Here is a 13,372-nt window from a genome sequence, read left to right on the forward strand (position 1 = left end):
ACGTTGTCATGGGCCGTAGCTTTCTATGGAGGAGAGAAATTATATTTGAAACATGGTAGACACAAAGGCAATGATTCTCTGCTGAAATGTCAAAGTATTATGTCCCCTTAAACTGAGATGGGACTAATTTTATACCCGTTACATTATCTCCCATTCCTGTTGAGCCTGATGGCATTTTAGTCATAATACAAATGGACAGCTTCTGTAATACCTCTCAGCATTCTTTTCATATATTATATCTCAAAAGACAGAGTGAATCGTTTACTTAATTATAGAAGTCATTTCCCTTCAAAAGTAAAGGAGCTCAGAAAGAGGGTCGGGCTAAATTTATCCGTGAGAGGTGCCATGCATAATATATATGCATAGTGGTGAACATCCAGGATATGTATCCCCAGCATGTAAGGGATTACATTATAATTTGGCTCTCCTCTTTGCCGACGGTTTAAATTTGTGCTTGACAAGATCTATGTGACTGAGGACCTTGACCCATCTCAATTTGTTACCCATATGTTTGCAAAAGCAGGGTTGTGCATCACAAAAGTCACATCCTTTGGGTTCCCGCGTTCCCCGCCTGTAGTCTTTCTCCTGCTAATGAAAGCTCACACAGAAGAGCCCTGTGGGGGAGTGCCCGTCACTGTCCCAATTAGAATGTGAAAATTAAGCAGAGCTAACGGATTATCAACAGAGCAGTGGTGGGAGGGAGGGAGAGGGAGAGCTTCCTGCCATTATGTGTGATGGTGTGGAGGCGATGCGGGGCGGTATGGGGGCAGGGTGGTGCAGAGTTGTACTGTATGGCTCCTCCAGCCCAGTGATCTGGGAGTGTCATTACAGCCTGACAGCCTAACACTGTGACTGTGTGACACCCCTTTCCCCCCTTCTGCTCTGACAGACATGAGATGAACACAGAGTACAGCAGTGAGCTCTAAAGGCCCACTTGCCCTCCACACTCCACTGTGGCATTTTAAGTGGAGCTGTTGTGTCATTACCCATGCTGACGAAAGCCTAGAGAGCCCGCTTGAGTATGTGATGGGGATAAGATGTTAACACATTCAGGCAGTGAAAAGACAACCTTTTAGGTGTGAAGAGACTGAATACTAATTAAGAACTGGTAGTCAAGGGTGGTAAGCATGTGGCTATATGATCACTGAATATGATTTTCAAGATTTATGACCATCCCAAATCCCAAAATAATGAAAAGTTTCTGAATTTAATTGCTTTTGAAGAATGTGATGTTTCAATTTAAAATGTAACCTTTTTTTAACTAGGCAAGTCAGTTAAGAATAAATTCTTATTTGCAATGACGGTGTACTGGATAACAGTGGGCTAACTGCCTTGTTCATGGGCAGAATGACAGATGTTTACCTTGTCAGCCTGGGGATTCAATCCAGCAACCTTTCAGTCACTGGCCCAACGCTCTAACCACTAGGCTACCTGCCCCCCCAAACATGAATTTAATCAGACATTACTAAATTGTGTGACGTTTCATATATACATTTACATTTAAGTCATTTAGCAGACGCTCTTATCCAGAGCGACTTACAAATTGGTGCGTTCACCTTAAGACATCCAGTGGAACAGCCACTTTACAATAGTGCATCTAAATCTTTTAAGGGGGGGGGGGTGAGAAGGATTACTTTATCCTATCCTAGGTATTCCTGAAAGAGGTGGGGTTTCATATAAATTGACATACTTATAAACATTATTGAGAGCTTAGATATATGAGTTTTGCAAGTAATATAGTACTTACGCTGTTATGTTCAATATACTCAGAACATACATATACAGTACCCGTCAAAAGTTTGGACACAACTAGTCATTCAAGTTTTTTAAAACTATTTTCTACATTGTATAATAATGTGAAGACATCAAAACTATGAAATAACACATATGGAATCATGTAGTAACCAAAAAAGTGTTAAACAAATCCAAATATATTTTAGATATTTTAAAGTAGCCACCCTTTGCCTTGATGACAGCTTTGCACACTCTTGGCATTCCCTCAAACAGATTCCAGATTTTCCAGCAGTTTTGAAGGAGTTCCTACATATGCTGAGCACGTGTTTTGCTGCTTTTCCTTCACTCTGTGATTCAACTCATCCCAAACCATCTCAATTGGGTTGAGGTCGGGTGATTGTGGAGGCCAGATCATCTGATGCAGCACTCCATTACTCTCCTTAATCAAATAGCCCTTACACAGCCTGGCGGTGTGCTCGGTCATCGTCCTTTTGAAAAACAAATGATAGTCCCACTAAGGGCAAACCAGATGGGATGGCGTATCACTGCAGAATGCTGTGGTTGTCATACTGCTTAAGTGTGCCTTGAATTCTAAATAAATCACAGACCATGTTACCAGCAATGCACCCCCCACACCATCACAACTCCTCCACCATGCATCATGGTGGGAACCACACATGCAGATATCATTCTTTCACCTACTCTGCGTTTCACAAAGACACAGCGGTTGGAACCAAAAATCTCAGATTTGTCTCATCAGACCATAGGACAGATTTCCACAGTCTAATGTCCATGTGTCACGATCGTTTGAATGATTGGACCAAGGCGCAGCGTGCGTAGAATTCCACATGTTTAATAAATAAGAAACTCACCAAACAAAACAGAAGAAAAACTAAACGTGACGTTCTGTGCTGCTCACAGGCAGCTACACAAAAACAAGATCCCACAAACAACAGGTGGGAAAAGGCTGCCTAACAGGTGGGACAGCTGCCTCTGATTGGGAGCCATGCCAGGCCAACATAGAAAACGAAAAACTAGAATGCCCAGCCTAATCACACCCTGACCTATCCAAATAGAGAAATAAAAAGGCTCTCTAAGGTCAGGGCGTGACACCGGGCTTCTCGTGTTTTTTGGCGCAAGTCTCTTCTTCTAATTGGTGTCCTTTAGTAGTGGTTTCTTTGCTGCAATTCGACCATGAAGCCCTGACTCACGTTGTTTCCTTTGAACAGTTTATTTTGAGATGTGTCTGTTACTTGAACTCTGTGAAGCATTTATTTGGGCTGCAATCTGAGGTGCAATTAACTCTAATGAACTTATCCTCTGCACCAGAGGTAATTCCTTTCCTTTGTCGGTCTTCATGAGAACCAGTTTCATCATAGCGCTTGATTGTTTTTTGCAATAACACTTGATGAAAATGTTCCGTATTGACTGATCTTCATGTCTTAAAGTATTTATGGACTGTCATTTCTCTTTGCTTATTTGAGGTTATCTTGCCATAATATGGATTTGGTCTTTTACCAAATAGGGTTATCTTCTGTATACCACCCCTACCTTGTCACAACACAACTGATTGTCTCAAACGTATTAAGAAGGAAAGAAATTCCACAAATGTACTTTTAACAAAGCACACATTCATTGAAATGCATTCCAGATGACTACTTCATGAAGCTGGCTACTTTGAAGAATCTGAAATGTAAAATATTTGTTTAACCCCTTTTTGGTTAGTACATGATTCCATATGTGTTATTTCATAGTTTTTTTTTTTGTTGTTGTTTTTTTGTGTGAATTTTTACCCCCTTTTCTCTCCAATTTCGTGGTATCCAATTGTTAGTAGTTACTATCTTGTCTCATTGCTACATGGTTGAAAGCCATGCGTCCTCAGAAACACAACCCAACCAAGCCGCACTGCTTCTTAACACAGCGTGCCTCCAACCCGCAAGCCAGCCGCACCAATGTGTCGGAGGAAACACCCCGTGCACCTGGCGACCTGGTTAGCGCGCACTGCGCCCGGCCCGCCACAGATGTCGCTAGTGTGCGATGAGACAAGAATATCCCTACCAGCCAAACCCTCCCTAACTCGGACCACGCTAGGCCAATTGTGAGGTGCGGCCGGCTGCAACAGAGCCTGGGCGCGAACCCAGTCTCTGGTGGCACAGCTAGAACTGCGATGCAGTGCCCTAGACCACTGCACCACCCGGGACATTTAACATTTACATTTAAGTCATTTAGCAGACGCTCTTATCCAGAGCGACTTACAAATTGGGGAGTCCTGTTATTTCATAGTTTTGACATCTTCACTATTATTCTACAATGTAGAAAATAGTAAAAATAAAGAAAAACCCTTGAATGGGTAGGTGTTTAAACTTTTGACTGGTACTGTACTTTAATTAGATTCTAAGAGATTTGGAACACAGTAGTATTTAGACCTTGTGTACAAAACTAGCGTCCTCTCTAATTTAATTTATTGTCAATAAGTTCTGTCAAAATCCTTCTGGCGGCCTTGTCGTTTCTCTCTCACTCTCCTGATGGCCAGTTGTTTTCCCTGTAACACGTTGGGCTCCTTTAATCAACACCTGTCCTATTAATCCCTGTATGGTAGCAGGACTAATGTGATGGTTACAAGCGTGTCCCACTAATGGCTGAGACTACAGAGCTGTAGGAAAGCAGAGTGAGACTCCCGAAGGGAGCAGTCTGTCTGATGTATGCCTGCCTCCCTCTCCACGAGACTGTCATTTACTATGCCAACATCTGGGTTAAGCACTAACCTCGGGGAGGGGTGTGTGTGTGTGTGCTTTTCTGTACAGGGGTTGATGATGCAGTGATTAATTTCCTAGTGCAATCTGTTTTTCAAACAAAATCAAACAAAAGCATTTGATGTTTAGAAGTAACAGATATGAAGTCTTTGAAAATCATATAATGTGTTTAAGTAGACTACAAGGAGGTAGAGGGTTTAGCTATGGCTTTATATTGGCACTGTAGACATATAACATAGCATTTGATGGCTGCCAAGTTCTGAATGCTTTAACTGATGTAACTGCTTTGTAACTTACAGGTCATTGTGAAGTCAGGACCAGGAATGTTCTTTGGCCTGGCTATTTATGGGGAGTTTATCTTTTGGTCAGACTGGGCTCGCAGAGCCGTGCTGAGATCCAACAAGTACACAGGTGGAGAAACAAAGGTACTGCGATCAGACATCCCCCACCAGCCCATGGGAATCATTGCTGTAGCAAACGACACCAACAGCTGTGAGTATTCTCCCTGGAATTACTTATCTCAAAGAGAAAGAGACTGTTTGTGAATGTTTTATTTGTATGTGTGAGTGTGTGGAAGCCTGTGCTGTGCATACACGTATATACAGTGCCTTTGGAAAGTGTTCAGAACCCTTGACTTTTTTCGCATTTTGTTACGTTACAGCCTATTTTAAAATTGATTCAATTGTTTGTTTTTTTCTCACCAATCTACACACAATATCCCTTAATGACAAAGCAAAAACAGGTTTTTAGAAATTTTTGGTAATTTATTTTAAAAAAATATAAAACTGAAATAGCACATTTAGATTAGTATTCAGACCCTTTAGTCAATCCTTGGTTGAAGCACCTTTGGCATCGAGTCTTCATAGGTATGACGCTACAAGCTTGGCATACCTGTATTTGGGGAGTTTCTCCCATTCTTCTCTGCATATCCTCTCAATCTCTGTCAGTTGGATGGGGAGTGTCGCTGCACAGCTATTTTCAGGTCTCTCCAGATATGTGAGATTGGGTTCAAGAACCTTCAGAAACTTGTCCCGAAGCCAATCCTGTTTTGTCTTGGCTGTGTGCTTAGGGTTGTTGTCCTGTTGGAAGGTGAACCTTTGCCCCAGTCTGAGGTCCTGAGTGCTCTGGAGCAGGTTTTCATCAAGGTTCTCTCTTGACTTTTCTCTGTTCATCTTTGCCTCGATCCTGACTCGTCTCCCAGTCCCTGCCACTGAAAAACATCCCCACAGCATGATGCTGCCACCACCATTCTTCAACGTAGTGATGGTGTGAGGAAGTGGAGGCTCCTCCTCAGAGGAGGACCATCCTCAGTGAGTTTCACAATTTTATAAATTTTAAAACATTTAAAAGTTATCCTTTTTAGATAAAACTATACTAAATATAATCACGTCACCAAATAATTTATTAAAACACACTATTTTGCAAAGAAGGTCAGTATCCTCAACAGCACAGTAGGGTAGCATCATGGTGTAGCCAGAGGACAGCTAGCTTCCATCCGTATCCAATTGATAGTTACAGTCCTGTCCCATCTCTGAAACTGCCGTACAGACTCAGGAGAGGCGAAGGTCGAGAGCTTAACCCGGAAGCCAGCCGTACCAATGTGTTGGAGGAAGCACCGTACACTTAGCGACCGTGTCAGTGTACATCATTGCGCCCGGCCCACCACTGGAGTCGCTAGTGTGCGATGGGACAGGAAAATCCCTGCCAGCCAAACCCTGCCCTAACCCGGACAATGTTGGGCCAATAGTGCACCTCCCCATGGGTCTCCCAGTCGTGGATGGCTGCAACAGAGAACTGGATTCAAATCAGGTTCTCTAGTGGCACAGCTAGCACTGCGATGCAGTGCCTTAGACCACTGCGCCACCCTTTCCATAGACTTGCACAGTAATTATGAAAGGTTGGAGGACATCGTCCGGAAGTTCTCCAACCTATCAGAGCTCTTGCAGCATGAACTGACATGTTGTCCACCCAATCAAATGATCAGAGAATGGATCTAGTACTGAAAGAATAAGCTACAGCTAGCTAGCACTACAGTGCAAAACATGGTGAGTAGTTGACTCAGAGAGAGAAAGAAAAAAATTGAACCGTTTTGAGCAAATTAATTTCTTCCTAAATGAAGGAGAAGCAAGAGAGAAAGAGAGAGATTTTGTCATAATTTTTTTTCCATTTCACTTACTTAGCTAGCAAATGCAGCTAGCTAGTTTAGCCTACTGAAACAACCTGCTCAAACAGAGGGATGCTATGTTAGCTAGCTGACTATGGCTATCGAACACTGGAACTCTTCCATGTCAAGGTAAGCTTTTGGTTTTACTAATTTATTGCCACCGGGGCCCGCCAAAGTAACTGCGTACACTGTAACGTTACTGCATTATAGTAGCGTGTTTACTAACCCGTTAATACTATTAGCTATGCTGACTATGATGTTACTTTAGCTAATATGGTGACAACGATGTAGGCTGTGTGTAGCGGTTTGGTTTGGAAAGGTTTTCTCGCCTGGTCACATACAGCTGATATGTTGTGCATTGAAGTCCACAAGCAAGGGAAGAGGTGAAAGGAGGGGAGCGCATAATGGAGATGCGAGAAGGAATACAACATGGCTGCTATGAAACTGTGAACTGTGTTTACAGGTCTATTCATTCTATTGATTTTGTTAAAAAAACATTTCTTAAACGGAAGCAAATGGAAGAAAACAGGGATATTTGTACGATATATCTTGTTTGCAACTAATGATTAAACCCACTATCAACTAAATGCAGGCAAGAGTGTGCAAGGCGCTATTGAATGTCTCTGTCTGTCCATGTGTCACTGGCTGTCACATCAAATTTGTCTCTCGACCTGTGTGCACCTACATTGTAAACTTTCATTCATAGGATAGGTTGTAGCAACCTCATGATGGGTATATGGAAAATTTGAGTATTACGTAGCAACCTAAACCTATTGCTGTTACATTTATCTGGGTGAATGGAATGTGAATGACAGTCATCCAATATGCTGTAAAATAAATAAGGCCATCTTCTTGAAAAATAATCGTCCTCCCTCATCTGAAACAGCACTGACCGCCACTGGTGCCAGGTTTCCTCCAGACGCTCCTCCAGAGTTCAATCTTGGTTTTGTCAGACCAGAGAATCTTGTTTCTCATGGTCTGAGTGTCTTTAGGTGCATTTTGGCAAACTCCAAGAGGGCTGTCATGTGACTTTTACTGAGGAGTGGCTTCCGTCTGGCCACTCTACCATAAAGGCCTGATTGGTGTAGTGCTACAGAGATGGTTGTCCTTCTGGAAAGTTCTCCCATCTCTACAGAGGAACTATGGAGTTCTGTCAGAGTGACCATCAGGTTCTTGGTCACCTACCTGACCAAGGCCCTTCTCCCCTGATTGCTCAGTTTGGCTGAGCGACCAGCTCTTGGAAGAGTCTTGGTGGGTCCAAACTTCTTCCATTTAAGAATGATGGAGGCAACTGTGTTCTTGGGGACCTTCAATGCTCCCGAAATGTTTTCGTAACCTTCCCAAGATCTGTGCCTTGACACAATACTGTCTCGGTCCTCTCTGGACAATTCATTTGACATGCATTGTCAACTGACCTTATATAGACAGGTGTGTGCCTTTCCAAATCATGTCCAATCAATTGAACTTTCCACAGGTGAACTCCAATCAATTTGTAGAAACATCTCAAGGATGATCAATGGAAACAGGATGAACCGGAGCTCAATTTCGAGTCTCATAGCAAAGGGGCCGAATACTTATGTAAATACGTTTCTAAATACGTTTGTAAATAAAATTTCTAAAAAGCTGTTTTCGCTTTGCCATTATAGGGTATTGTGTGTAGATTGCTGAGGATTTTGTTTTATTTAATCAATTTTAGAATAAGGCTGTAATGTAATAAAATGTGGAAAAAGTCATCGGGTCTGAATACTTTCCAAAGGCACTGTAATTGCTGAATAATAGGACATGTGGGAGAGAAGAATTTATCTATTAGTGTGAACAATGTTTGTTGGTGGTTTTTAGCTGTCATTGATAGATATGTGGACTAGATAGATTTACTTGCATTTGTTTGTTTAATTTAGTTTGGGTGTCTTCTCTTTGCTATAGTTCTCCACTTAAACAAGTCACAGCAGTGTATTTATCTACCAGGGCTCCTTATAAATTACGATGGTCTTATTTAGCTGGGAAGAAACTAAACCTGGCAACTTAATGAATAAAAATGTATCCTTGAGATGAAGAGGAGGGCTCTGAAGTGTTGCATATGTAAGAACTAGGACATTGGGAAAAGGACTTAAGGGCGTCCCAACGGCTTGACTCCCTCTGTGAGGATGCTGAGAGGTGCTTTTCCTTCTCCTTTTTTTCATCATCACAAATGATCGCAGACATCACCCTCTGACCTCTCCGTCTTGCCAAAGGGATGAGTAACACCTTGCAACGTTAAAGGAAAGAATACTGATCTTTATTTCAAATGCCACTTAGCAGATACTTTTATCCAAAGTGACTTACAGTACAGTTAATGCATACATTTGTTGTACATGTATGGGATCCCTGCGTGGATTGTACCTACACGATTGCTACTGTCACACTCTCACATGTACCAACTGACCCCTGTTGTTCTCACCATAGTTTTCACTTCCTGGTTGTGAAATGTGAATTAAATGGTAGAATCTCAATCGCATACTCCTCGCATCCTCTCCTTGCCTCCTTCTCAAAATCCATTCTGGGGGAGGGACCCCTGGCTTTCTCATCCAATGGTTTTGAGAAGGAGGCGAGGAGAGAGGACGCAAGGTGTATGCAATTGAGATTCTTCCAATGTCTCCTTATCTTCATTAGTCTTCCTGTCTGTCTGTCTTTCTTGTCCCTCTGTAATCAGATGACTCCAACCTGAACCTGGGGGCTCTAGGAGCACATCCAGGGGCTTGCTGAGTCATCTCACGCACACACACACACACACACACACACACACACACACACACACACACACACACACACACACGCATCCCTTACACAGACACTGATGCGTGAATGGGTTTGAGGGAAGGGAAGGAAAGCTATGGTTCATTTGTCATGTATCTCTCCGGTGAGCGCTTGTGATGCTGGCACTTTATCGTTTCCCTTCTCTCTGCATCCCTTGCTCTTTCTTTATCAGGGAGGATGAGACCATACCTGCTTGTTCCTGTCACACTGACTGAGCTAATGCATCTTTTATGGTGGGCTGGTGGGAGCTGGGGGTTGTGACCGTTGGCGTTGAAATAAACTCTATGCTATTTGAGATTTAGCCCTTAATAAACTGGTGACGTTTAGTTTATTGGTCTCTCAGCATTATTAAACGTTCCTATAAACAGTTGATATTCAACATTCGGAATGGCTTTGACGTTACAATATACTGTAATAATTGCAACCTCACTTTGTCTTTTTGTCTTCTGTTATGTCTATAGCATCTGTTGTTGGTCTCTTGTTATGTCTATAATATCTCTGGTTGGCTGTGTGTTTTGCAGGTGAGCTGTCCCCGTGTAGAGTCAATAACGGTGGCTGTGGTGACCTGTGTCTGTTGACCCCAGATGGAAGAGTCAACTGTAGTTGTCGGGGAGCACGTGTCTTATTAGATGACAACAAATGCATTTGTAAGCCATGACGTTTTGCCCTTTTAAACTGTCATATATTCAATAACCTTGCAATTCTCACAACAAATATCTAGATTTTCAGATTGACAAAAAAAAAAATCTGAGAGAAATGTTCCCTCTTTAGTTATTGTCTATACACTTTTATTCACTGGCAAGGACAGGCCGTTTTAGGCAGTTGTACTACTTTAAAAACTGAACAACATACTTTAGGTGGAGAATATACACTGACTATATCAAACATTAGGAAAACCATCCTAATATTGAGTTGCACCGCCCCACACCTTTGCCCTCAGAACAGCCTCAATTGTCTCCAAGCTTAGAAATCCTTATTTAACCTATCTCCTCCCCTTCCTCTACACTGATTGATGTGGATTTAACAAGTGGCATCAATAAGGGATCATAGCTTTCACCTGGTCAGTCTGTCATGTTTTGTATACTCAGTGTACAGTGTATGTACTTTTGACATCAAGGTCATATTGGTACTTTTACAGCTAAGCTTAGTGCAGCTTCTGGAAACTTTGAGACCACAGCTAAAACCATTATGGTGAGAGAATAAATCAACATTTGACTTGACTAAGCTAATTAAACAAGTGATCTACTTTTACAGCAGAGAATTCCTCCTGCAACATCCACACAGAGTTTGAATGCGGAAACGGCGAGTGCATCAACTATCAGTTCACGTGTGATGGAGTAGCTCACTGCAAAGACAAGTCAGATGAGAAAATGCAATATTGTGGTAAGCAATTGATCTTACTATATATTGTCATAGGCCCTCGACTTCGTCTTAGGCCTAGCAAAACCTGTGCCAATATATCCTCCAAACACAGGCTTCTTGTGCATTATCACTTAACTACATGTTAACAAGATAGCCTGGTCAAATACTATGTGCTGTAACCATCCATATGGCATGACAACAATAGCAGGGTTGGCTACAACATGGCCTGATCACTGACACCGATGAGACAGCCTATAGGGAGGAGGTCAGAGACCTGGCAGTGTGGTGCCAGGACAACACCACACGGTCCCCCAAGCTATAAGACTGCTGAACAGTTAATCAAATGACCAACCGGATTATTTACATTGACCCCCCCACCCCCTACTCGCTGTTTATTATCTATGAATAGCCACTTTACCCCGACCTACAGTACATGTACAAATGACCTCGACTAACCTGTACCACCAACCATTGACTCCGTACCGGTACCCCTTGCATATAGCCTCATTATTGTTATGTAATTTGATTGTGTTTTTAGTCAATATTTTACTTTAGTTTATTTAGTAAATGTTTTCTTAACTCTATTTATTGAACTGCATTGTTGGTTAAGGGCTTGTAAGTAAGCATTTCACGGTAAGGTCTACAGCTGTTGTATTCGGCGCATGTGACAAATACAATTTGATTTATGGTTGTCGTTATGATTTATGGTTGTTGTTATGACAACCATACACTCTTAGGAAAAAAATGTATTTTGATGAATTTATTCATACAATTTCATCCTTCCACCAGATATAGTCCCAACACAAATCTAGGGTTGCTACCCAAGTTGACTGGTCGTTCGTTCCATCGGTTCGGTTGCCGGTGATGTGACCCAGTCATTGAGTCTTTCTGTTCTGTATCTATGGACGCGACCCAGTCGTTCGTTCTAAATGTTCTATTGCTATACTGGCTGACCGTTCTTATCCCTTGCTTGCTTGCTAGCCAATTACAGCTAGAAAAAAGGGTTCCAAAAGGGTTCTTCGTCTGTCCTCATAGGCAAAAATGTTTTGGTTCCAGGGTGAACTATTTTGGGTGCATTTTGAACCCGCTGTGGAAAGGTTCCTACATGGAACCCAAATGTATTCTACCTGGAAACAAAATGATTCTACCTGGAACCAAAAAGGGTTCTTTAAAGGGTTATCCTATGGGGACAGCAGAAGAACCATTATAGGTTCAAGATAGACCCTCTTTTTTTCTAAGAGTGTAGAAGAATTGGCTAGAGCACATACAGTGTGGGACTCTGCCAGTTGTAGTCTAGAAGACGTCATGTGAAGAAAGTGACAGTAGCCCAAGGACTACCATTAGCATTTCCTTTCAAAGTGAACATATTTTGTTTTGTCATTTCGCCAGACAACAGGATTTGTAGGAGAGGCTTCAGGGCATGCTACAACCAGCGCTGTGTGGCCAACAGTCGTTTTTGCGATGGGGTCGATGACTGTGGGGATAACTCAGACGAGGCCTTCTGTAACAGTGAGTATGGATAGACTGCTTAATCTCCCAGTCAATCCTGATACCTCAGAAGGCAGGTCCCTCTCTGCTTACGTGGGTGGGTGCGTGTGTGTGTGTGCAGCACTGCAGGCTCCACACTGGGCTAAGCCCATCTCTTTAATGAGCACCAACATCACATACCAAGGATACCACATACCACATACATTCCACTCCTCAGAGACAGAAGGGGAGGATGTTAGGCACAACATGTTCAGAAAATTATCATTAAAGTGGCTCACTCTTCGTGTTGTCATTTTCGTCATCATTTTCTACAAAATGATAAGTAATCATGCAAAGATAGCCCCTAATCTCCAATATTTATAATTGCTATTCAAATCAAGTGGTATTCAAAATCCAATTAGCTATTATGTTTGCTATTTTATTTTATTTTTTTCTGGGGCTGTGATTCAGCAGTTGGCCCAGAGGAAAACAAACCTAGCACTGTTTAGCAGGAACTTAATGATCTTTAAACCTGAAACAAGACAATTAAGAGAGTCTGTGAGGCAGCAGTTCTCTAAAGATGGATGAAGCTTTCCAGGACTGTGAAATCAGGCACATCTAGCTGTAATGTGTCTCAACGCATGCAGTCGGTTCAGTTATTAATGGTAAATAATCAACAATACCCCTGTTAAAACATGTAATTATATGCATCTAAATGAATAGACCAAAGTAAATTGAGCAAGAAAACCCCTTCTCTTCACTAGATCTATCAAAGATAATGTCTTAGTATCTAATGTGCAGTGGTTAATTAGTAAGGCTAATAATAACAGAACATAAATGGCTTTCCCATAAACTAAAAGATCATAAATAAATCCTGAAATTATCATGTTTTTAGATGACTCGTGTTTTTTTTATTTGCTTTGAACTCATTCGCGCGCTCACACACACACACACACACACACACACACACACACACACACACACACACACACATATATATACCCCTGACATCCTCCCTATCCTAGATATTCTCCCTGAACCTGATGATAAACACTACTGAGTCATCTACCTGGTTCACACTATTAAGTGCTCTCTACCT

The 13,372-nt window shown here is 42.0% G+C and overlaps 1 protein-coding gene across 1 annotated transcript in view; it reads left to right on the top strand.

Moving 5' to 3' along the window:
- Positions 1–13,372, top strand: part of lrp1bb (low density lipoprotein receptor-related protein 1Bb) — a 103,263-nt gene that overhangs the window by 10,308 nt on the left and 79,583 nt on the right. The window contains 4 exon segments of the mRNA XM_065005692.1: positions 4,787–4,979; positions 9,966–10,091; positions 10,699–10,827; positions 12,196–12,315. Coding sequence (XP_064861764.1) covers positions 4,787–4,979; positions 9,966–10,091; positions 10,699–10,827; positions 12,196–12,315 — 568 coding nt within the window.

Source organism: Oncorhynchus nerka, linkage group LG3 (assembly GCF_034236695.1).
Source record: "Oncorhynchus nerka isolate Pitt River linkage group LG3, Oner_Uvic_2.0, whole genome shotgun sequence".
In the NCBI taxonomy this organism is placed as follows: domain Eukaryota; kingdom Metazoa; phylum Chordata; class Actinopteri; order Salmoniformes; family Salmonidae; genus Oncorhynchus; species Oncorhynchus nerka.